Source organism: Mustela putorius, unplaced genomic scaffold (assembly GCF_011764305.1).
Source record: "Mustela putorius furo isolate JIRA1106 unplaced genomic scaffold, ASM1176430v1.1 tig00000228_pilon_pilon_pilon, whole genome shotgun sequence".
In the NCBI taxonomy this organism is placed as follows: Eukaryota; Metazoa; Chordata; class Mammalia; order Carnivora; family Mustelidae; genus Mustela; species Mustela putorius.
The window spans coordinates 30,296,960-30,323,160 of NW_025421322.1; the positions used below are offsets into that span (position 1 = coordinate 30,296,960).

General features: G+C 48.8%; 1 protein-coding gene across 4 annotated transcripts in view; it reads right to left on the minus strand.

The window, feature by feature from the left end:
• The window catches only part of CYRIB (CYFIP related Rac1 interactor B), a 145,001-nt gene that overhangs the window by 94,350 nt on the left and 24,450 nt on the right, over positions 1-26,201 (minus strand). For 3 of the 4 annotated variants that reach the window (XM_004743560.2, XM_013051764.1, XM_013051762.1), the window contains exon 1: positions 9,535-9,593. Coding sequence is in view for 1 of the 4 variants with exons in the window: in XM_045078127.1 (XP_044934062.1) it covers positions 9,535-9,587 (53 nt within the window). In the remaining 3 variants the exon portion in view is untranslated. Of the gene's footprint in view, positions 1-9,534; positions 9,594-26,201 lie in introns of those variants that run through there. The other variant, XM_045078127.1, reaches the window with a different exon arrangement.

The following is a 26,201-nucleotide window of genomic DNA, read 5'->3' on the forward strand; positions in this document are numbered from 1 at the left end:
GCAGAATTCCACTAATAAAAGCCCGAAATGAAAAGCGCTATCTACCCCCAAGGCCCTGCTTGTTGTAAAGGCATCATCAGATGAACCTTTGTAGGTCTCTGCAACCATCACAGAAAGAAGAGGAAGGAAGATGGGATAGCCTCGAAACGCCATGCTCTCTTAGGTGTGTGCCTGCTAACAAGCGACTTAACCTCTCTCAACTTGCTTCCTCATCTGTGAAATGGAAATCCCTACTTGACAGGGACATTATGAGAACTAACTAAGGAAACACGTAAAGTGCCTAACGTTCAATCAGTGTAGTAAATGCCCTTCCTCTGATCATTGCCCACATCTCATTAGAATGTGAGCTTTTTAAGAGAAAGGGCATTTTTTTTTTTTTTTAAATTTCAGAGACGGGACCTTGCTCATCTTCCCACATGCATATCCTACACATTGCCCCCTCACAGACTGTAGCTGCGTCTTCTGCGTCTTCCATTCTACCCTTCCCACCAGGCAATATCCTTCAGTCATTCCGCCCTCATTGCCATTTCCAGGAATGATGAGTCTAAGCCACTCAATGTTATAGCATTTCCTCTGCCGCCATGATGGACTGAGATGGAGGCGTCCTGAGGTGGATCCTATCGGAGGGAAGCTCAGGAATCTTGTTCCTGAGCCTGGGGAGAGATGCTAGCTCTTCCTTGCCTGGACGTGATCCAATAAAAATGGGGTCTGAGAGGTCCCAGTGGCCAGGTCACCACATTGGACAGCTCTCCTCTGCATTCCCTGGAACTCACCTATTCCTCCTGACATTTACCGGCATCTAACAAAGCTGCTGGCAGCCCACTTACTACTATGAAGGGAGTCAACCTGAGAACAAAGCCAACAGACACAAGTGCGGAGCCCAGAAAACCACCAAGAAATGAAGCCGGAGCCCTGATCAAAGTGTGCCTGAAACCAATACCCTATGTGAATCACTCCACTTCTCCTATCAATTATCCAGTTTGAACTAGGTTCTCTGTCCCTTAGGACTCAAAGCATCCTAACTGATACACCCTCCTGCATGGCTCAGTGAATCACCAAGCAAGGGAGTGTGCAGAGATATCACCTCTTCAGTGATTTAACTCAGACTTCAAGTTCCCTGGGAGTAGGAGCCTTCATTGGTCTTCGCCAGCCAGTATCTCAGGCTTAACAGAGTTTCTGGACTCAGGCCCTCAAAAAATACTTTTTTAAATAGGTAAATGGAATGAAACTGACCAAATCACCCTTTTAAAGGCCTACTCCCCAGATGTACCTCGATCAGGGGAACATGAAGAGGGAGCTCACAGGATTGGGGGCCATCAGACAGGCCCGAGCTCAAATCATAGATCCAACTGAGCCTCAGTGTCCTGCCCTACAAAATGAGGTTGTTAATATCTACCTCCCCAGGCAAGGAGAGCCATGCAAAAATACCTGAAGTTGCATTCAAGAAATATGTATTTCCCTCCTTCGTTTAGATAACCCTGCCATATGGCTAACCTCACCATATGGTGAGTCCTGGTCTGGGGTTCAAAAAATAGGACCATCATATGTATACAATATGGGCCAAACCCCCGATTACCCAGCAGAGTCACCTGGGAGGGTGAAGACAGGTAATGCATACCTTGAGCCTCCCATCCCTCAACATACACCCATTCCCTTCCAGAGAGGGATCCTGGGCAGAGGGCATAGATCAACGAGGCCTCTGGCTGTGATGCTTCCTCTTTGTCTGCTGGTTGCTTCCTGGCAGAGGCAAGGAACTGGAGCAATCAGCAGCCCCACAATCATAGCCCCAGGGGCTGCTGGTCCAACCCTTTACAGGGGAGGCAAAGCTCAGCTAGACAGTCAGCTTCAGGAAGGCGGGAACCTTGCCTCATTCACCAGTACACCCCCAGCACCCAGTAAAAGAGTTCCTGAGCGCCTGAATGAAAAGAGTGAATGGATGTACAGGGAGTGATGAAATCAGGATTCTCAGAATAGAATGGTAGGGAAATCCTGTTAGTGCACACACTGCTGGTCATGTAGCAGGCAAACCCCAGCCCAGAAACAAGAGTGGACTTCCGAAACTGGCACACGGGGACTGAACTCTGGCCCGAGGATTTCACTGCCTTGGTCTGAGCCACAGGTTCTTTCTCAGACAAGTACCATTATCAAGCTTAAATAAGATTTTTTTTATTTTTAGTGCAGCTACAAACAGGGAGAAAAGGTTGACAAAATATATACCCAGATATTAATAACAATTAGCCTTCAGTGGTAAGAGTATGGGAGGGCATTTATTTTTCCCTTTTGTGTGCATTTTTGGATCTTCTATAATCAGCATAAATGGACTGTCTAGTAAAAATAAAATGAAATTAAAAGTGGGGACATGCCAATGTCAGTGTCTAGCCCAGCCCCTAGGACATAAAGTGGGGACCCAGCAAAGACTCTCTTTCTACGAATGCCCTCCAGACGTTTGGAAATGGCTTTCATAGATCTCTTATTTCCTGTTAAATATTTCAGCTAATGTCATCCTCACAGGACTTGATTTCAAGGCTCTCTTTTATCCCTCCTCTCTGCAAAGGCTCCATCTGTTAAAACCCCACTCGGGGTATTGTATAAGCACGCTCCCGTTTGCTCATTCAGCTGTTAATTCATTCACTGAGTAAACACTGGTTAAAAACCTACCCTATTGGACATCCTTGCCTTTGCTTTACCCACACGTCCCTCCATGCACAAAGGGTTCCCAGACTTTCCTTGGGAAACCCACTTCCCCTCACCTTCATCCTTGTGCTCTGGGAGGTGCAGACCCTACCCCAGGATGGCCAATCAAAGCATCACCTTTGCCTACGACATGGAGACTCAATTCTAAGACTTTGCTTGAACTGTTGGGAAAGTGGCCTTTTTTTTTTTTTTTTTTTTTTTGGGCTCCTGCTAAAAGTGTTGATAGCCATCTTGCCACCACAGCCCAAAAAGAAATGGCAGCTGATGCCGAGGGATAGAGAATCGCTGTGTAAGCCTTCCCAACACTGTTTAAACCACGCTTGGATTTATATCCCTGGACTTTTCAATGGCATAAAGCCCCCTTCTGTGGAAGGCAGTTCAAGTTGGGTTTCTCCATGGAGGTCAAAAGAATCCTGGCAATGACCTCAGAAATACATGCTGCACGCTGGCTAGGCACAGAGAAAGAGATGACCCACACCGTCTTTCCTGCCACTCAGCCTGCTGTGGAGACAGCTACAAACTTCTACAATTATTTAAAGCCAGTAAGATAACTGCTTTAACTAAATACTACACGGAACAAGAGGAGCGTCGCGTGGGGGGAGCCAGGAAAGGACTCACACAGAAACAGCAGTGAAACTTACTCCGCATCCGCACTCAGGCAGAGGAGACAGAATTACTATCTGGGGAGTTAGGAGAACACTGCTGATACACATCTAGCTCCCAGAAAGCTAAAACCACTGCCTCCCACACCACACAGGGGCACTGATACTTAAAGTACTCAAGGGCACTCTGTGAATGAGCCCACAACACAGCCTCTCGAGAGACCGCAAAGTGCCAGTGTCAAACAGCCCTCACTGGCAAGAGTTTCATCTGAATGGTACCGACGATGTCACACTCGGAAACAATACTCAGGGCAGTTTTTGTGATTTCAATGCTACTGACTTTTCATTCCAGTCCTCTTGCCCATTTGGATTACAGCTGATCAAATTGCAGCGTCAGAACAACAGCCCTCCGGAGATGAATAACCTGTTTACTGCATTTGTTACCAAATGATAAGGAAGAGGGAAGAGAGCAGGCGTCTGGTTCCATCAAAGGCTTGGTGATGGGTTGGAAACGGGCCTGCCTGCAGGGAAGAACAGGAAAAGCACCCCTGGGAACCAACATTTCGCTCAGGAAGGCCCTGAAGGTGGCCTTTTTCAGGGAGCAAAGCTAGAGTTCTTCGGCCATCTGATGATGCGTACACAAAAGAGTTGGGAAGACAATAATGAGTCAGAAAAGGTCACCACAGGACAAAATCTCTTAGCCTTTGCTGTTTCTCAACACATCAGCGATGCATTTGGTCCACAAACACAGCTCCAGCTTTCTAGAGCAACAGCCTTACCGATGGGAAAATTAATACTGACAGAACACTTGCTTGTGGTCTCAAGACAGGGGCCAGGGACTAGCGGCAGGACAGAGAAAGGCTCGAGAGCCCTTCCAGATAACCTGGATTTCTGAGAAGCAGCTGGGTCACCTCTGCTCTAAAACAGCTGAAAGACTGCTGGGACGCTCTCTCCTGCTGCTGCATGCCACGTGACTTTGCACAAAGACGTCTCCTCCCCTCTCCTGCAAATGTGACTTCCGTGGACACGTTCACTGAACAACTTCTAGGGTCCAAGCAGAGCCTACCAATGGGGAGACCCACAGTGTAGGGGTGCGAGAGGACTGAGCCAGAAACAATGGGGAAGTGCCTGGTGCTCAGCATGTGCTCAGTAAACCCCGGGGGTCAGCAACCACATGGAGATCTGCCAGTCTCCTCTGAAAAGGAGAGGGGCTTTTGTGTTTAAAACTCCCGAAGTGACGTTTTCTGTTAACCAGTTTATTTTTAACAGAAAGGATACTATATGCTTATGCTTTAAAATTCAAAAAAGTATGGAAAACATACAAGGAGACATCTTCTAGCCACTGTAGACCCCGACTGCTTAAGCATTCCCTCCACGAGGTAAGCAGTATTCCCTACAACCACCTTCTTTCTTGGTGTCGGCCAGCAACAGTCTATGCATAATCAAGCACATGATGTGTGTGGGTGGCTGTACAGACCTACTTCTACCTCCCACTTTCCCCACGCATGGGAACATACCACCTATACTTTTCTGCATGTTGTCTTTTTTTTTTTTTAACTTAAGCATATACCCTGGAGAGCACCCCTTCTTAGTAAAATGACCTACTATTTTAAACAATGGCCCAGTATTCCACTCTAAGAATATACCATAATTAACTCAATCGGTCTCCTACCAACAATACATTTCAGCTGCTTCCAGGGTCTTGCTGTTACAAACAATGCTGAAATGAAGACACATTACATACATCTTCACATAGACCTTGTGTGACCATAAGAAAGATAGGCTTTATAAGATAAGATCTTTGAAGAAGAATTTAGGGCCATGCAATTAGAAATAGCATAGGACCAAACTGCCCTTCAAAGACCCTGAGCTCAGGGGAGTCTGGGTGGCTCAGTCAGTTGCATGTCCCACTCTTGATTTCCGCTCTGGTCATGATCGCAGGGTCGTGGGATTGAGCCCCACATGGGGATCCACACTCCCCAGGGAGTCTGCTTGGGGATTCTCTCCCTCTCCCCCGCCCTTCCTGCTGCTCGCCCCTGCTGTTTCTCTCTCTAAAATTAGTAAATCTTTTTTAAAAAATCCCAAAGATGCTGTACTCATTTTCACTGTCACCCATAGTGTGAAATATATGTCACTTTCCCCACCCACATTCACAAAATGTTGTTTTGTTTTTTAATTTTTTAAAAAAATTTTATTTATTTGAGAGAGACAGAACGAACAGGGAGAGGAACAGTGGGAGAAGAAGAGGAAGAAGCAGACTCCACACTGAACAGGGAGCCTGATGTGGGGCTAGATCCCAGCACCCCAGGATCATGACTTGAGCCAAAGGCAGACGCTTAACTGACCAAGCCATCCAGGTGCCCTGTTCCATTTTTTTTTAAACACAAGGGATGAAAGGGGGCCAGAGCTCCACTCTTGTCCCACTATCTCTCCGTGCCCCTGTGATATCAAACATGACATTATGACTTCCCGTAAGTTCATGCACAAGCCGGAAATCACAGGTTAAAAACAGCATGCGCATCAGAACCACTAGTGTCCTGAAGCCGGCTCACACCAACTCAAGAGAGCTGAATGGGCACATCTCCCAATTCTGGGTTCAGGAACGGCAGATGGGTAGCTTGCATGGTTTTATACCACAGAAATCAGCAAATGCTACAAAGCAAGGGTTCTTCCCCTCTACCCCAGGGAGACCTTGGCCAAACGTAGCAGCACATCAGCGCAAACTACAGTGGAAATGAGCCTCTGCCATCTCTCTTTGACTATTTCTTCCCTTAGTAAGGCCACAGATTCTTGTGACTTGGTCACAGATTCCTGGAACCTAAGGACTGGAGGAGATGTGAAGGGACATCACATTACTGTGACATCTTTCGTTTTCTTCGCTGTGTCTTGGGATACTGCCTCCCCCTGGCCCGTCTGTTTAGACATAAGCAATCTCGTCTCATTTTCTCTTCTTTATTTCTTTACCATTCTTGTGCATTCCCATCTCCTTCTGGTTAGTGCTTATTTTGGAGGATACTCTCTGGGATAGTAATGGCACACGCAGACTCTAGACTACACGAGGAACCCCGGGGTCAAATCCCAGCTCCACCCTTACCCGCCGACCTTGGGCAAGGGCACAAACCACCACGCCCCAGCTTCCTCATCCATCAAATACACATGATACTGCTCGTGCCTTCCTTCTCACTTCCTTCTAAGGATTAAATGAATTCATGTACATACACAGCATAGCGCCCAGCACACACTAAGGACTTAATAAATGTCAACTAATACCACTGTCTCCCAGCTCACTAATTACTTCTTTGGCTGTGTCTAATGTGTCAGTTAATCCTTCACTGGATTTTAATTTGGATGACCGTTTTTCATTTGAATTTGGCCACCCTTCAAATCAACCTATTCTTTTTCATCTTTCTTTACGTTTTCCTTAATATCATCTTCAGTCATTCATTATTTTAAGTATGCCATTTTATAGTCTCTTTTAGATCGTTCTATTACTTCTGGCTTGAAGCAGTTCATATCCTGGATAGCTCGTATTATTTACCTGTGAACTCATCCCCAGAAGCTCTTTCTTTCTGTGGGAGTCCTGTTAGGTCTCCCTTTTGTTGAATATCCTTATGGGGTGATTTTGTGTTTGCACTGGGAATTTCCAGGGCACTGAACCAGCTTTTTTTTTTTTTTTTTTTTTTTAAGATTTTATTTATTTATTTGACAGACAGAGATCACAAGCAGGCAGAGAGGCAGGCGGGGGGGGGGAGCAGACTCCCCGCCGAGCAGAGAGCCCAACTCGGAACCCGATCCTAAGACCCTGAGATCATGACCTGAGCCGAAGGCAGAGGCCCAACCCACTGAGCCACCCAGGCACCCTTCAGCTTTTATGTTCATTTTTCAGCTGGGGAGGTCTCATAATCTCATACACAGTAACAGTGCAGATTCCAAAACTACATACGGTTTTTAATCTCTTGCTGACACTTTTCCACTCAAGGCAAGCGTCCTCTCTATTTTGCCGAGCAGTGAAGTTTTTCTAGCTTCTCTCCATGAAGAAGTGTGACAGTTATGGTTCCCAGGGCTCAATTCCACCTTGGGCCCGGTTTCATTTTAGACCCACTGTGACATTAAAATTGGAACACCCGGACTCTATGGCCTTCTCCTGGGTACAGAAGCCCCACAGGCAGTCATGGCTTCAGCCCACATAACCATTTGGCTTAATTTTCTCTCTCCGTTTCTTGCACTTGCAGACTTCGCTTTCTGATGAGCTCCCCTAGATGCAAATCTTCTATTTCAGCCCACTCTGCGTTCATATCAGAACAGACGCACAAATCAGTGCAGTCTGCCACAATGGCAGAATGTTCAGGTCTCCAGGTCTAATAGAACAACCTACCCCGGGCTTGAGCTCTGTCCACATCACAACGGCAGCTTACTCAAGGGTTAGCTTCCAAAGTCAGCACGGATATGAAAACTGAAAGGCGTCAAAATTCTCCTGGACAATCGCACAGTAAGATCTCACAATGCAGACTGACAAGCCCTCTCCCAACACAGGTCCAACACAGGCGGTGTTCCTTCAGCACTGGATTTGGTTTCCTAGGTTGAACACCCAAAGAAAGAGCTGGCTTGGATTTCAGAGCTGGGTTGTAGGATAATTAAAATCTATAAATAAAAGAAATACCCTTGGTGGCACAAGATGCTCACACTCTAAAAAGCCATCGGAACAAAGAGTGACAGAAGGAACAGCAGATCTGTCTCTCATTCACACTCACTCCAAGAGAGACGCCTGTTGGGTAGAATGACAGGATCACCCACGCTATTCAAAGTGTTATTTTTATCTGTACTTTGTTTTTGTTGAATAAGTATATTTGGATCTAGATAAGTCTGAAGCAGGAATCCATGCTAGGATGGATATAGGACTTCCGTAGGTCAGAATAGTGGTTAGCCCTGGGGCAGCACTAACTGTGAAGGGGCGTGAGAGAATGTTCTGGAAAGATGGAAATACCGAATGCCCTATCTGGTGGGGACAAGATGGGTGGTATAGTAAGAATTCATCAAGGGGCCCCTGGCTGGCTCAGTCTGTGGAGCACGCGACTCTTGATCTTGGGTTTGTTAAGTCCGAGCCCCATGCTGGATACAGAGATTACTTAAAAATAAAAATCTTAAAAAAAAAAATGATTTGTGCATTTTACAATAAGTTATACCTCCATGAACATAAAAGTTACAAGCGTACAAGAGAGATTGATGCAAAGCATCCTGCTGCCTGATCTCTCTGATCTACAGCTAATGCTCTCCAGAGGCAAGCCAGCCAAGCGCAGGACGGTGAGCAGACCAGGAAGAGGAGGGGCCTAAGAGGCAGAAAACGGAAGAGCCGGTGGGGGTAGAAGGTACCAAGCTTCTCCAAGCTGGTGTTCCATGAGAGCCTCCCAGCAGTTAAGAGCCCTGGCTCCCACCCAGATTGCCCAGATGTGAATACCGTCTCTACCCCTGTTTGTGTCCACGCCAGATTCCTATTCTGAAGCCCAAGCTCCAGCGGGATGGTGTTAGGAGGTAGAGCTTTCAGGAGTGATTAGGTCCCGAAGACGGAGCCTCATGAATGGGAGTTGCACCCTTGATGACAGAGCCTCCAGACAGCTCCCTCACCCTTTCTGCCGCATGAGGTGATCGTGAAAAAACGGCCACCTGGGAACGAGGAAGAGGGCCCCACCAGACACCGCCTCTGCCAGCACCTTGATCTTGGTCTTGTCGGCCTCTAGAACTGTGAGAATCAATTTTCTACTGTTCGGTGCCCCCTAGTCTGTTATTGTTATAACAGCCCAGATGGACTGAGAAACCCCTTGCATTTGGAGTGAACTTGAGCAAGTTACTTCTTTTCTTTGAACCTCAACTCTCTCTTGAAATTTAAACAAGGTAATTCAGACAAAGCTCCTGGCACGAGATCAGCTCTTCAACAGTGCTCAATAAGTGTCAGCGATTATTACTGTTACTGGTCACAGGAGGCTGAGAATGTCTCCTGCCCTCCAAGGTTCTCATGGAAATCAATGATTTAACCGGATAACCTGGTAGTTTCTCTAAATATACGTACAGTAAAATGAAAGCACATGGATTCTAATTTCAACGGAAACAGGAGGTTATTTCTACTGAACTGAAATCCATGTCCTGGCCTGATTACCATCCACTTTCATTTTTCTTCACAGTGTAGTGGTGAAGAACACAGGTTCTGAAGCAGACGGCCATGGTCAAATCCACCGTTACTTACCAACTTGGTAACCTTGAACGAATAACTCAAACTCCAGGCCGCAGTTTCTTCTCCTGTAAAACAGAAGTATAGCAAGGGTTAAGCAAATAACAACCGACCTGAGCACATGGTAAGCCCCCAGGAAACGCTAGCCACTATGAGTCTTCCCATATCAGAGAGAAGGTCTGGGAATAACAACTCCAAATTCCATTTCTTCAGACCATTAAAGTTTACAGAGCATGTTTCTCAAACATCCTTCTCATTTAACATTCAAAGTAGTTTTATGTATTACAAATAAAGAAGTGGAGATTAAAAAAAAAAAAATGGAGATTCAGAGAAGTTAAGCAACTTGCTCATGGTTGCATAGCTGAGTAAAGAGCAAAGACCTAAACTGAAATCCTATGACTGACAGTGTGGCTGGACTGTGGGTCCTGGGGACCAAGAGTGGGGCCAGGCTGTCCTTCCAAATTCAAAATTCTAAGATAAAGGACGCTAGAACTCTGAGTTACAACAGCATACCTTGGTCCCAGCCCAACTTGAGTTTGATCTGGTCTGAATCATTCTATCCCTGAATCACTTCCTGTTTTAGGTTTCTTCTTGGCTGAGAAAGGAAAATAAATATGTACAGCACCCCATGCTTGTCACCCTCAACATCTCTTACAGCAGCAGAAACTTATGAATCAAAGGGCGTTTTCATAAAAACATAGTTAACCAACGTCCCATGGAGCACAGTCACCAGCACGAGCGTGAAGATGGGAGCAACGTCCATGGCATCTAGATGTCCTCATTATCGTGTGGAAGAGAACCGGAATGCCTTTTTTTTGGCCTTTATTTTGATTACAACTTTAGCTGCCTTAATATGTTCTCTGTGCTTTTCACTGGGTACTGAACCACAGGAAACCACTCCACTGGCCGCGTTTTATTCACAGAAGGTTTGGGGGCAGAGCCTGATTGTGGCAGGAGGACGGCCCTGTGGGCTGATCATGTCAACCCCTTGTGCCCCCCGCCCCCCATCTCTCCTCTGGTTTCCCTGCACGGGTTTTCTTATTTCTGTTCCAGTTCTGTGTGAATGGTTTAAAATTCCATTAAAAAAAATTTTTTTTAAATATTTTTAAGTAGTTTCTACACCCAATGTGTGGCTCAAACTCACAACCTTGAGATCAAGAGTAACACACTCTGGACGCCTGGGTGGCTCAGCGCGGTGGGCCGCTGCCTTTGACTCAGGTCATGATCCCAGGGTCCTGGGATCGAGTCCCACGTAGGGCTCCTTGCTCAGCAGGGAGCCTGCCTCTCTGTCCGCCTCTGCCTGCCTCTCTGCCTGCTTGCGTGCTTTCTCTCTCTCTCTCTCTCTCTGACAAATAAATAAAATCTTTAAAAAAAAAAAAAAAAGTAACACACTCTACCGACTGAGCCAGCCAGATGCCCCTAAAATGCCCTTTTAAATCATGATCACAGAACTGCTTGGTGTCCAAAGAAAGGGAATTTAAAAACCATCTAAGCATACTTATAAGCTCTATCCTTGAGTATGTGCAACACATGTCCCATGCCCTGTAGGGAAGTGTGTGCACACCACACATACACACACACATGCACACACACACACCACAACTACAGTTCTCTGGACCCCTCTCCCCATGTCTTCCAAGTACATAAAATTTTTTTTTTCTTTCTTTCAAATGTTTTGACCGGGTTTACAAAGTACAGAATGGAAGCAAGTTGTTTTCTTGGGGGAAATTGTTAGGGCCTTGGGAAAAAGGACCTCAAATGCAGAAAAAGGGCACTAACTTTCAGAAAACCCTTTCTTTTTGTTTGTTTGTTTTAAGAAGACAAAGAGTAAGCTGACCATAGCATCACCTAGAGATAAACCCAGGAGACAGCAAGTAGCTCCCTCAGAAGGAAAGTGTCAAGGGTGACTTGTTTTCACTTCCATGATAGGGACTATGGCTCTAGAAACCAGATCTAATCTTGTCTCCTCTTTAGACTCACACATGGGCTTCAGCCCCTTCTCAGTCCCTCAGAGCTATGTGACTTTGAGTATGGCAGTGTAACCCTCTGAGCTCCCATAGCATCTGCTGTAAAGTAAGAACTCTCATTCTTTCAAGAACTATCTACGGAGCCCCTATGATGTGCCAAGCACGTGGCCGTGGAGATAATTCCAGGAGTTAAACCATCTCAGCCAGCCAGGAGCTCTCGTGGATTAGTGGACCAATGACAGGCAGACAACCAATTAGAGCAGAGTATGAGAAAGTACTCAACAGTGATGAGGACGGTGTTAGGCAATCACAGAAATGGGTATTTAATTAACTCAGCGAGGGATGGCAAGCAGGGACTATGAGAAAGGCTTCTCCAAGGAGGTGGTATCTAAGCTGAAAACAAAAAGACAAGTTAGAATTTGCCCAGCCCAGGCAGGAGGGGATCCAAGCAGAATCGAAAGCACATGCAAAGGCCTGCAGGCTAATTTGCTGGTCCACGTGGTCAAGCACAGGCAGTGGGAAGAGAGATGTAGGATATCAGACCTGGTTATGTAAGCCAGGTGGGCTTGCCAGGGTATCCTGCCTGGACCAGGTGACCTCCCGAGGTTCCTTTGGCCCTAAGGGCTGTTTCTATGGTCTTCTGAGAGCCCAGTCCTCTTCCTGCCCGGACAGCCCTTTAATCAGCATGCAGAAGCCTCTGGGTCCATTCTAGGGCATCAGGGAAGTCCCAACCATCCCACGGGGGCTCTCCTCCTTCCTCTTTCTTTTCCCCTGAGGAGTGGCTGGGCAGAGTGACTCAAAGAGGGAGCCGTCTCCTCTCCTTGTCTTTTGTTTCTAAAAAAAACCACGCACAGCTCACACAGACAGTCTGCGTTCCCACCAACCCCTTCTCCCACCCAGCCCCTGGCCTAGCTGAAGAAATGCTGGGACCCCCTGTGTCCCGCTCTGCCTCCTCCAGGACACTGGAAGCTATCTGAGGGCTGACATGGAGTTTGGTCATCCTATCGTGCCCAGCATCTGGGAATTCTGCCTGACACATAACAGGTCCCCGAAGATGCCTACAGAACCGAACAGATTTCCTCTCTCTGCAAAAGAGCCCATATCCAGATGCCCCCACTACCCCCCCCCACCTCCAGCAGCTCTGAGCCCAGGGTGGAGACCTGAAGACCCAGAGCAGCCCCCTCAATGCTTCTCCCCCATGACTCTACAGGCGACACCAGGGTCCCAGAGTCATCCCACCTGGACAAGGACGATCCCCTGGTGACACAGCGAAGAACCCCAGGCCCAAAGGAGTGATTGAGTTGCCCCAGTTCTCTTGGCAGACTCACCACAACGCTTTCCAAAGGACACAACATTCTTAACTAGAAGGCTCTACCAGAAAACTGGTTTATTTTCAGGGATCGTGCTTAACATGGATGGAACTAATGGAAGCTTGTGCTGTTTCTCTCCACCAGTTACATCACATGACTCCCGGGGCTTTCGGAGCAGGATGAAAAATTCCCACTGAAGCAAATCGATCTGTGAAGATGACCATGAATCCTTTTAGGGACTTTTTAGGGACTGGATATGTTTCTGATTATGGATCATTTTTTAGGTTAACTCTCGGTGATGTGATCTCAGGCTCTAACCATTTTTAAAGAAAAGCTGAACTCCCCACACCACTTAATTCCTTCATGTTTTTTCTTTTTTAATGTTTTGATGTTAAACAACTTGACTATGACATCAAAGACGACGTTTAAAGAAGCCATTTGGACCTATAATCCCTCCACCAGAAGAATTCCTCATAATTCTCTGCGCCCTCTTAAACTCTTTATTCACAGACCTGTACTCCGTGCCTGTGTATTTCATTAAAAGGAATTACCTCTAGCGTAGAAGTCACCTAACCTCTTTGGTTTGTTTTTTTTTTTTTTTTTTTTTTTAAGTAAAAGATTAACTTGCCTAAGGTTTTTTGTTGTTTGTGTTTTTTAAGTAAAAACACAAATCAAAAAACAACACCTTAGGCAAGTCACTGGCAAGATCCACGCCCCAGAGCACATCCCAGCAACAGATTCAGCACTGTGGGCCATTCTGGGTCTGAGATGTTTGGGGCCACATTTTCTGGCCCGCGTCATTGAGCTGTGATGCTGACACTTCCCACCTTCTAGCTCGTAGGAAACAAAGGAAAACAGGTGTTTTTCTTATTCCACCTGGTGTAGCAAACAACCTGCAAGGTTCGCAATGACGGCTGGCTGCTGAAGAGTTTACGTCAGTATTTCCCTGTCGGTGAAAAAACATCTCCCAGAGCCCAACACAGACGTCCTCACCCCTGGCTTAGCCAGCGCTCGCGGGAGGGGGATGAAAGTTGTTTTTAAAAATCCTGCCCCTGGCTCCCAACCCTGTCCACTCCAAGTCTCTCTAGGGATGACACCCCAGCACCTCAGTGACTCTCGGCCTCCCCAGGCGACTCACCAAACGAGCAGGACCAGCTGGAATAACTCATTAGCCGAAGGAAACCCACGGGAAATCTTATCTGGAAGTGAAGCACTCCTCGTAATTAAATAAAATACAGACGTAAAAGTACCTAACGGTGCCTGTGACCCAGAGGATACCTAATAAATGTTAATTAAGCACACAAAAATAACTGAAATAATTACTCTTCCTCCTGAGTGAATTCATCTTGTAATTTGATTGGCTTGTTTATCACTTGCTGTTTTTTTTTTTTTCCTTAGCCATGATTCATTCTATCCCTGGTAATAAAATCATAAACTTATACCCATAATCCTGTTCAATTATAAGAGCTCCGTAATATTTCCAACAACCCTTAATCACTTATTTAATAAAACTTCCCCTCAGAACAGTGGCTAATCTATACCAAACGCTCTGCTAATGTTAGCTATTTATAAGAATTATTATTCAGAATTCCTGATAAATCTTCCAAAGCACGTTGAAACTCCTCTTACAGTCTTCAAAGGACTTGACGATAACAGGAAAAAAATATATTAGGGCGATATTTTACAAACTTAGGAAAACAGACTTCAAAGCACATCAGTGCTTTTTGTAATTTTGTCAAGAAAAAAACTGTGATCATTGCACAGGTGCCTGGTTGATCAACCCAAAGAAAGTAGCCCAGAGAAAGCTCCTCGCTAAAGCTCCGCAGTTTCCATAGTTACTGGGAAATGCTTACAGTCTCTCGATCCCGCCTGCCTCCTGAGAGAGGAAGGTAAGATTCTCCCACAGATTCACATTACTCCTCAGTTCTGAGAAACCACAGGTCTTTTCTAAAAAAGAGATCTAGGAGAGGGAGAAGCAGGCTCTCTGCTGAGCACGGAGCCCTATGTGGGGCCTGATCTGCTTGTGCTCTCTTGTTCTCCCTGTCAAGTAAATAGAAAAAAAAATCTTTTAAAAAATTAAAAAAAAAAAAAAGAAGAAATATAATTGCTTAATCCAAACCACGAGCTTTTATTATGAAAACTTCCAAACCTCTGGCTTGCCCCGCTCGGCTGGGATGCCGGTCCTCATCTTCCACACGTTGTGCCAAGCACAGGAGACATCAACAGCTGTGCCTGGGGATTTGCTGTACCCAGGCCAGGATTCGCACAATTCAGGAGTCCCTCCTATTGCCTGTACCTGAGCTCACTGTATTTGGCCCTCCCTGTGCTTCCACCTCCAGACGTCTGCTGTGTCAAGTTTTAAACCAGCAGGACTTAAAACATACATCCCAAAAGAATCATGATGGGCACTGCTTTATATGCATGTTATATGTCAGGAAGAAGTACTGCGGTCTGAATGTGGGTTTTCCCCCCAGATTCACACACTGGAATCCTAACATCCCATGTGGCAGCCTTAGAAGGTGGGGCCTTGGATCACCTGGGTGGCTCAGTCACTAAGCGTCTGCCTTTGGCTCAGGTCATGATTCCAGAGTCCTGGGATCGAGCCCCACATCTGGTTCCCTGCTTGGTGTGAAGCCTGCTTCTCCTGTGTCAAATAAATAAATAAAATCTTTAAAAAAAAAAAAAAAAAAAGAGGAAGACGGGGCCTTGGGAGGCCTCAGTGGCTCGGTCAATTAAGCATCTGTCTTCAGCTCATGTCATGATCCCGGGGTCCTAGGACTGAACCCCACATCAGGCCTTCCTCAGCTGGGAGTCTGCTTCTCCCTCTCCCTCTGCCCCTCCCCCTGCTTGTGGGTGCTAACTCTTTTGCTCTGGCTCTTTCTCTCTCAAATAAATAAAGAAAATCTTTAAAAAAAAGGGGGGGGGTGAGGCCTTTAAGAAATGGTTGGGTCACAAAGGGTGAACCCTCAAGGATGGAACAAGTGGCCTTATATGAAAGAGGCCCCAGAGACCTCCCTCACCCCACCTGATGATACATGAGACGACTGTGACCCAGAAGCAGGCCCTCACCTGACTGTCACAGGTCAGGCAGCTTCACAGGGGCAAGAGAGATGGAGAGGACAACAGAGATGCCTCCCTGCGAGCCCTCACCCTCGGGGGAGCGTGCACCCTGGTGCCTGCAACAGCACGTGACGAGGGCTCTGACAGAGGCAGCCACGGGGTGATGAAGAACACAAGCACCGGGTCACAGAGGCAGAGCCAGACACCTGGCCTGAACGAGAACCAGAAACACAGAGGTAACATTCCGGGACAACAGTGTTAGGGAAGATCATATCGATCATTCCCTCAACTCTACCATCTGAACCCGAGACCCCATCCTACGCCATGTTGATAACCACCCAACGTTTGGCTCCTTTGGTGAGATCATAAGCACCTTGAAGGTGGCAGGCACTTGGGTTGGGAGCAGAAGTACTAATGTGGTTTCTCTACTCTTCAGGGTATATAGTACCACAGAGAGTTAGCCATTCCTATTTCCTGAACATGAAGACTTCCGGAACTCTCAATCTCTGTTACTACTCCTGTTGGTCAAGCACTGAATTACTTGTGTGAGTTGGTGGCGGGAAGGCTTCATGCAAGTGATTCCAGTTTATCTTGGCTGATTTGTTTCTGTTGTTGGAAAAAACTGCCATGTCTGGAGCCCCCACTGCCACAGAGGATCCCCAGAGAACACACTCCCGGACTCACAACAGTGGGTGCCATCTTCTGCCCGACCTTTCCAGAACCATAAAGCATCAAAGATGCAGCGTGGAAATAAAAGCATTTGGAGAAGCCATCCGCCATGCTGGAGTTTCTAAAGTATTCCTTGATCCCTTCAGAATACCCCCTTTCCTATTCGCCAGGGTCTCCTTCGCTCTGCCAACCTGTATCATTATGACCTTGACAAGTAGGCAGTCCAGAAAGGCAGCTAATGTACTGGGGAGAGTATAATTGAAACACACTCCCAGGTGCTTAATTTCCTCATTATAATTAGCGCTAACTGGCTATGGAATTTTTTTTTAAGGTTTTTTTTTTTTTTTTTTTTTTTTTTTTATTTATCAGAGAGAGGGAGAGAGCGAGCACAGACAGGCAGAGAAGCAGCAGAGGCAGAGGGAGAAGCAGACTCCCCGCTGAGCAAGGAGCCCGATGTGGGACTCGATCCCAGGACCCTGGGATCATGACCTGAGCCGAAGGCAGGTGCTTAACCAACTGAGCCACCCAGGCGTCCCTGGCTATGGAAATTTTACATGACAACAGGACCTACTATCTTCAGCAGTACTGTTTTTATTTGCAAAACCAGACATAAGCCTCACCCCAAGAATGTACTTCAGATATTGAGGATTATAGAAGGTTCTGAACGCTTGTGCACACACACACACACATGCACGAAGTTACATATACATTGACTTTCTTTTTTTTTTTTTTTTAAAGATTTTATTTATTTATTTGGCAGAGAGAGATCACAAGTAGGCAGAGAGGCAGGCAGAGAGAGAGGAGGAAGCAGGCTCCTGGCCGAGCAGAGAGCCTGATGCGGGGCTCGATCCCAGGACTCTGGGATCATGACCCGAGCCGAAGGCAGAGGCTTTAACTGACTGAGCCACCCAGGCGCCCCATACATTGACTTTCTATAATCCTAATGCCACAGAACATACCAAACAATCCTAACTTCCAATGCACCTTCCCTACCCAGATGTGAACCCTACACATAATTTGGGATTCTTCTGAGAGAGCGTAACAGATTCTAGGGTCCACCACAAGTTTGCAAAAACTCTCCGGCTTTGTGTGGTGGGGAAGGGAGGCTGCCTGGGTGGCTCCGTTGGTTAAACGTCCAACTCTTGATCTTGGTTCAGGTCTTGATCTCAGGGTTGTTGAGTTCAAGCCCTGTGCTGGGTGCCACACCCAGTGTGGAAGCCTACCTTACAAATAAATAAATAAATAAATAAATATTCTCTAGCTTAGGTTACCGCCACCCCCCCCCAAAAGTAGCTTCATTTCACCTATTTAGTCATACTAGCCTCTGAAGGAATAAAGGCTTCACACACTGTCCCCCTGAAGTTGTCATCCTCTCTTGAAAGACCACGAAGTGTCACGGGAGCATACAATCCTCCCAGCCCCAGGCCTGGGATCTGGGGACACATGGCTGTTACACCAGGCATTTTCTGTCAAAGACAACAGTCAGCGATGGGACCTATTAATTACCATTTCTCTTGGCATCCCTTCTCCTAGAGCTACGGCCCATTTTCAGGATTACATTCTGCGAACAGGAGAGAAGACAAACATGGTGTCTCTACTTTCCCTCATCACAACCTCCCTGCTTACAGGGCACCCATGACCCCCATCTTCCCATGATCTATCCCTCACATATGTAACAATGTTCTTAATGAAGCTGTAGTACTTGCAACCCTGCATCCAAGTGATAAATTTGGACAAATCTTTAACCTTAAGAAATCTCCAGTATTTTAGGGGAAGGGAAGAGACGACACAGGTGCTTAACACGTTAGTAAATATTCAAAATAAATATTTTGGAGCCTTAACCAATCATCTCTTTGATAACCTTAATTATCACTGTATATAGTATCCTAAGCGGTTGTGATTCTTTGTCGTTCCACAGAGCATTCGTTTAAGAAACGGAGGTGAAGCGGGACGCCTGAGTGGCTCAGTCGGTTAAGCTGCTGCTTCCGGCTCAGGTCATGATCCCAGGGTCCTGGGATCGAGTCCCACATCCGGCTCCTTGCTCGGCAGGGAACCTGCTTCTCTTGCTGCCTCTGCCTGCCTCTGCCTGCCTCTCTGCCTGTGTGTTCTCTCTCTCTCTCTCTCTGGCAAATAAATAAAATCTTAAAAAAAAAAAAGAAAAGAAAGAAAGAAAGAAACGGAGGTGAAGTGGAGGAGAGCAGGAGGAAGGAAAAGAACGTGCCAAACAGCCACAGCGCCGGACTTCACGGCATCGGCATCTCGGTTAAACCTGCGTGCGCCCTGCAGGCTAGCTCTGGCCCTTATCAAAGGAGAGAATGGAGGAGCCGCTGGCCCACAGAAGAGCAAGAGGAAGGCCACGTAGGCCACGTGCCTGAAATGCAGGTTATCAGCCACATGCTCTGTGTCAAGGCGCATCACTGTTTACCACAGAAAGTGACACTGATAAAGGCACAGAATATCCTCTCTGCGTATCCCTGGTTCTAGAGGTGCCGGGACGTGAAGACTGGAAGGACAGGAGCTGCCTGGGCTCAGCAGGATCCGAGCGGAGCCACACCAGCCACCAGGTTTCCCCACGGCTCACCACCCCGCGACAACGGTCACTTGGCCTCCTCCCATTTCCAACTCCTTCCCCTGCTTAACCACTTCCCAGGTGGCGGCTCTGGGTCCCGGTGTACCGGTGTACCGTTCAGAGGGCCTTCACTCCAGATGGGGGCCCCTGCTGGGTATGCCTCACCCCTGAATCCCTGACTGATGCCATCCCTTAGTCGGCTAGCTCACTCCTGAGCTTTCAGTGACCCTTCACCAAACGCTGTGTGTCCTGGACCTGGGCACAGCAGTGACACCTACATGGAAATAGTGATGAACAGAGGGACCGACCCATCCCAGTCTGTCAGGGAATTTTCCAGCTTTAGCAAGGCAAATCCCAAGTCCCAGGAAACCCCTCCGTGGCAAGTAAAGCCACGTATCTCTCATAATAGATCCCCACAGGGTCAGAGAGCCTGTTCACGCTTTCTTCCCCCTAACCATGCTCGGCTGGGCCCAGAGCTCTCTCTGTCCCATGCAGAAAGTCCAACAGAACTTTCTACAGGGAATCAGATGCTCTCTGTCTGCACAACCAGGGATGGCGGCACCAGTCACACACGGCTACTGAGAACCTGCACTCTGGCCGATGTACCTGAGGAACTGAGTTTTTCCATGTTTATTAATTTTAATTAGTTCAAACTTAACCCCTGTGGCTAGTGGCTACTGTTTCCAGCTCAGCTCCAGTCTTATGTACACGGACCTGGGGTCCATGGCTGTGCAGAGGAACGAGCTTTGGAGTCAGACAGGCCTTGGCCCCAATCCTGACTCCCTCATTTACAAACGTGCCACAACTTCTTGGGAAAACAGGTTTCTTCATCTGTAATCCTTACAAAGTTACTAGGGAAAGGTGTTCAGAAGTGGCTGGCCCACTGAACTTCAAATTTCTTTAGAAGCAGCTAAACCAAATTTGGGAGGGGTGGGGGGGCACCTGTGTGGCTCAGGTGGAGATCTCAGGCCAGGCTTCCTGCTTAGTGGGGAGTCTGCTTAGCCGTCTGCCCGTCCTGTCCCCCACCCCGCCCCACCCAAGTGTGTGCTCACATTTTCTCTCTCTGTGTCAAATAAATAAATAAATAAATAAAATATTTAAAAAAAAAAAAAAACAGATCTAGGTAAAAATGCTAAAAAGAATTTGATTCTGAGCCCCAAAACTGAAGAAGTGGGATCACTTCAACCAGAGCTTCAAAATACACGTCAGGTTTAAATTTGGATTCTAAACTGCCACCACAGTCCCATTGCCCTCACTGTGACTTGATTTCTCTCCTGGGCCTGTGGACGGCTGTCACTGGGTCCCATCAGGAGATGCCATGGGGCAGCAGGCACGAGGTAACTGGGAGACACTGTGCCAGGTCTCCTGAGCATGGCCCTATACGGTGCCCTGCACAGGGATCCAGCCAGGTCGCAAAGCAGGGAGGAAGCAGTGCAGAAGACACAGGCTCTCCCAGGCCTCTGTTCCTGGGAGGAGACAGAGAGGGGTGACCGGGAGCAGAGTGTGCAGGGGACAACCCTAGAGCTGGTCCTTCCCAGCACAGAGTCCTCTGCACACCTGTCCCTGCTCCCTCCCGCGGGAACCAGCCTGCTGCCTCCTGAGGGAGCTCCCTGTGGCAGATCCTCTCTGGAACCCGTCCAGGGCAGGAACTGGAGGAGGATCCCCAGTGGGGCGAGCTGCAAATCACCATCACCCTGGGAGCTTTTCAAAAACAGGGTTCCCCAGGACTGGGAATTGGTGTTTGCAAAAAGCTCTCAGGTGACCGCCACACAGCTGGAGACTGGGTAGTTTTCATCTGAATGCTTGGGAAGAGGATTCTCCAAAGCAGCCAAGATGAGAAGGGTGCCCCCAGAGAGAAGTGCTATCCACTGGCTGCCGGAAGAAGTCTCCTTCTTAAGGATTTCTTCCCTTGGCTGCAAGTGCAGCAGTGAGAAGGCTGGAGAGCTCTGAAGCCGGAGTTAGGGCCCAAGCTGCCCCCCTCTTTCCCACCTTCTGGTTCTCCAGAACCACCCCGTCCAAGAACAAACCTGCCTCATGTCTCATGTGTAGCATTAGTGCGGCCATGGTGGGGGGTGCCCCCTTGCCCACTAGCCCCTCAGCGGCCCAAGGCAGAAGCCCAAGTCCTGTACCTCTCTGGTCCTGGCGTCCCAGGGCCGGGGCTAGCACTACGGAAGCCCGCAATAAAGACTATTATTGTGGTTCTTACCCTCATTTCATTGAAAAGGAAACCAGCTCCTAGAGATGGTATGACTCACCCCAGGCCCCATGACGCTGGGGGCAGGGCCGGGACAGGAACTCTGGGCTCCTGGCTTCTTTCTCTTCCTGATACCCCAGGTTGCACCCACCCCTCCCCCACCCTCCCTGCACACACACCAGTTTTTCTCCCTCTTTTGGCCAACATGCAGGCTCTACCAGTTAAGATAAATTCTCATTTAGTATTCTAGGGCTTTAAGTCATAGGACTCCAAACAGTCAGGGGGTTCTTTTAAGAGCACCCTGTGCACACTACACACGCAGCCAGTTGGGGTAAGCTTTGGACTCTGACCCCCCCCCCAGGGACCCACTTAATAGCTGGGCGCTCTCCGGCTTCTTAACCTCTCTGGGCCCAGCCTCCTCAGCTATTAACGGGGAATGATAGTGTTCACCACTGCAGATTGTGGGGAGGATGATTAGCTGAGATCAAAGGGACCAGATGGGGCCAGCAGGAAGCACCGACAGGTGGCAGGGACTGATCAGATGGCAGGTGCATACCCGTCTCATCACCGGCTCCCTGCTCCGGATTCTGGCCAAGAAGAGCTTCCCCAGGCTGCACCCCCTGCCTTATTTACCTCTTTCTCTTCCCACAGGCCACCCCACAGCCCCTCTCCCGACCCCTCCTCTTGGGTGCCTGGACCACCCTGGGGGACCAGATGACTGCTGAGGTGGCCGCCGGCATGAGAGTCATCCCCACCCCGCCCGCCAGAGTCCCCAGAAAAAAGCGAGAAGTTGCCCTTCTCTGGTCCTCCTTCTAGACTTCCTTGATTAAAATCAAATATTTGCACCGTCTCCCAGGCCTATAAACTTGAATTGCTCACAGGAAAAAAAAAAAAAAAAGGTGCAAAGAGAGTAGCGTGGGCAGAGGTGGCCTCACAGAACCTCAGAGGGAAGGGCTGTGGTCTTGAACGAGCGCACAAGGCCAGCCGAGAGCACCGGCGAACGGGGACAGCCGCCCTCTCCAGAGTCACCTTCCCTGCTTTTCTCAATCGACAGCCACAAAAATCAATGGCTTTCCTTCCGTGAAAGGCCCCGCTGAAAATCACCAGAGGGTGGGAGTGTGCACAGGGGCTGGGGGAGAGACGGAGGTGAGGAACATTCTACCCCAGGCCCACCCCAAAAGCTCTCCCACGAGCAGGAAGCCAGCTGCTGCTTCACACCAGCGTGGCGGGATCAGTGGTGAAAATAGGAAATACTTGGAAAGGGGTGGGAAGTGGTTGCTGCGCAGAACCCTCAGTCTCAGGGCCCCTTGGCCCCCAGCACCCCCAGACCTCCCCCAAGACCCAGCAAGGAAAGGATGACCATCAGGCTCTGTGGAAGCTTCCAGAAATTACTCCGGTAGGTTAGGCAGTCTAACCATCAAACCCAGACACAGGGGAAGGGCAGGAAGCACGCACACAAAATGTGGGGGTGACCAGAAGAGGGACAAGGCTGTAAGAAGTTTGCTGGAGGGAGACAGACGGACAGACAGAGGGGAGGGGACAGGTTCGTACGGCAGTGGCAAGACTCACTGTACTTCCCTCTCTCTAGGCCACTCACTCCATCCAGGTTCCCACCGCTTCAACAGAAGCCTCCCTAAGCAGGCCAAAGCAAAGTCAATGCTGAGCTCCCTGCAGTGCGCAGGGGCCGTCTTTGCCTGCCCAGCCTCTGTGTTCCATCTGGTGATGGCACCAGTTTTCCAATGAGGCATTCCCCAATGCTCCCCTGCACATACTCCAGGGGCCAGGATGTTAGCTAGGAGAGTGCAATCAAAGCACAGAATCTTCTAGAACCCATGGCTGGCTGCAGAACAGGCATATGACCCTACATGGCCATAAGACTCCTCTTGAGGTTCAAGAACGGGCACGGGACCCTAAGTGGCCATTAAGAGACTCCTCCAGCGGTCGGGCTCCAGACACTGCAAGAGGAGGCCTTGTTTCCCCCATGGCGTGGTGAACAGGAGAACACATAAGCCCGAGTCCACGCTGCTGGGAGGCTGCTGCCATCTGGAGAGGAGAGACTGCCTGAGAAACGAGGAGGAGGAAAGCAGGGCTGAGAGACAGAGACAGAATCCGGCCCCTGCATCAGCCAGGCCTGACACGAGAAATTATCTTTTTTAAACCTAAGGTAGCCTGAGTTTGTTTTCTGTCGCTTGCAACCCAGAGCAATGACAGACAGTCCTCAGTGGGTTTATAGGAAGCTGCCTGTTGCTGCCAGGCCCCGCTTCCTGCCCTGGTTGCCATTTCAGGCCTGACGCAGTGGCTTGTTGATGGCACGGGGGCGGGGGGGGGGGGCTGGCTCCAGGCCCTAGGCCATCGGCTCGGCCATGGGGCACAAAGCATCCCTCTCTCACTGTGGAGCCCAGACCCCAGACTCTCAGCCTTCCCTGCATCTCCCAGGCTGCCTTTCCTACTGCGCAGGTCCTTCGCAGGTTACAGACTATGAGGCAGGTTCCTTTCGCACCCCAGGACACCACCTGGAGGGAAGATCTGCGACGGAACTCCCCGACTTCATCCAGGGGCATTCCCACACAGCAGCTGCCACCAGGAGCTCTTGGCGAAGGAGGTCGACTCCTCGGGCTCTGTGACCTACAGGCCCTCCCTGGAGGTCAAAGCCCCCACTCTCCACAGGGAGGGAGGATGTGTGGGAAGCATCTCCTGCACAGAGCCTCTACCCTCCCAGGTTACCAAGACCTTCCCCAAAGCTCTCCAACATCCACCTAAGATGAAGCAGCTCTGGGATCAATGAGCCTTTGTCATGGAAATTAAAGGAGTCTGTTTGTTTCCACTGGAACCACCACCAGCTGTGGACATTTCATCCAAAGCCACAGGAAAACTCTCTGGCTAAAACATCCATTGACACTAAACATCATTTGACAGGATTTCTGACTCCAATGTGCAGAGCTCATGTCAAAATAGATTGGAGAGATCGTCGGAAGCAGCCTTCCCACTTTACAGAAGTGGAACCTGGTAATCTGAGAAGTGAGATGCCCGCACCCCTCCCCCAACCCAGGGTCACACAGTCAGGAGGCTGAGGAGTCCGGGCAAACACTGGGCTCTAGACTCCACCCCTCCCCACCCTGCCCATCAACCAACATTAGAGATAACTTCACCTCCATTTTATTTTATTGTGACACTAATTCGTATATGCTCACTTAAACTCATCTATGCCACATGTATCTTCTGCTCTTTGCATTGTACCTCATCTGGAAAATGGGGTCTCGGCAACTGGGGCCTTCTCATCTTACTTAGACTTAGTGGGTTCTCACCCTCTCCACTACCACCCCTAACACTAGCAACACAGACAGGAACAGCGGCGGCGGCTCTGTGTGAAAATACCTGCCCTCTCCCGGACCCGGCAAGCTGTCTGAGGACATCCCTCATGGCTCGGGTTGTGTCGGGTATGCCTCATTCATCTCTAAAGAAAAAGCGTCTTGCAAGGTCACAGTGATTTCAGGAATAGCCCAGAAGGTGAATTTCTGGCTGATGCTTTTGCTCACTGTGTGGCCTTGGACAAGTCACTTAGCCTCTCTGAGCCTCTGTTTCTTCATCTTCAAAAATGTCAGGAATACCCCCACTGAATGGGGTTTGAGCCCCTCGAGCTCCTCGAGGGCTTGGCCCATCTGCTGACCTCGGTCATCATCCTGAATTTTCTGCGTCTTTCCCCTCCTGCCACCCATCAACAGCTCAGCCGCTCCGGCCGGCCTGACACCATCGCACCCACAGCCCATCCCTAGGACACAGGGTCAGAGCCTACATGGCTGGCTTCCTGCCTAGGGGCCAACCTTCCCTTGGCCCGGTCAGCTCCAGGGTCCAGCTCTACAGCCGGTCATCTAGGTATGGGCCTCGATGCCCAGGGCAAGGTTTCTCCTCAGACTGAGTGTCTCTAATGAAAACCATAAAATCACTCAATTTCTCCCTCATGGGATCCAATGCCATTGGAAGCCAGTCACCAAAGTCTACATGACCCTTCTGCACAGGCAGCAATAAAGAGAATAAAATAGAGGAATACTTGCCAGATGCCTTTACTGATCTCAATCCACAATTAAGCTGGCGCTCTGTGTACTGCTGCCGCTGAGGAACAGAGAGGGACCTCCCTACCCATCAAGCCCAGACTGGATAATCCTGCTTTATGTCTGGATCTCACCCCACATCACAGCCCCCACGGCAGGGCCAGGGCCCCTCACCACCGCACCCCTGGTAAGCAGTCCTCTATCTATAGGCTGAACTTCTGGGTCTGCTCCCCAACCTCCACCCCCAACCCCCAACCCCACCCAGTGGAGTCTAGACTTGCTCAGACAGAGGGGAAAGCAGAACTTATAAGCAGAAGCTGGAACTGGAGGATGGTGTGCTAATACCAGAGCAGACCAGCTTCGGGTAAAGAAGAAAAACATGGTGACTTAAGGCCGTTCATGGCGGGAACTTTCTGTCTCACCACTTATAGTGAAAGTACCATATCAGGTCTCACCCAATGCCAAAACACCAGATTTTGGCAAATGTTCAGACAAACCCGGCGATAAGACAATGTAGGAAGGATCAAACATCACAGGTCAAGAACCCCAACGGACTATTTATTTATCGAGCTGTAGGGCTTACAATGAGGGCACGGAGGAAAAAGAATACAGAGAAGCTGCTGGAACTTATTTCTTCAAAGCCCAGAAAAGAGAGCGGCTTTTCTTCTCTTGTCTACCTCCTGTTACAGCCAATTACTTGTAGCAGAAACAGTCCCTTGGAAACACTCTGTGGGTGTGTGCCTATGAACACACGTGTGCCCATGCATGCACGGCCATGTACACACGCCTGTGCTCAGCCCCTTTTGCAACACACCATCTTTTGAGAATTAAAAGTCAGGGAGAGGGGGTCCCCCTAGATGGCTG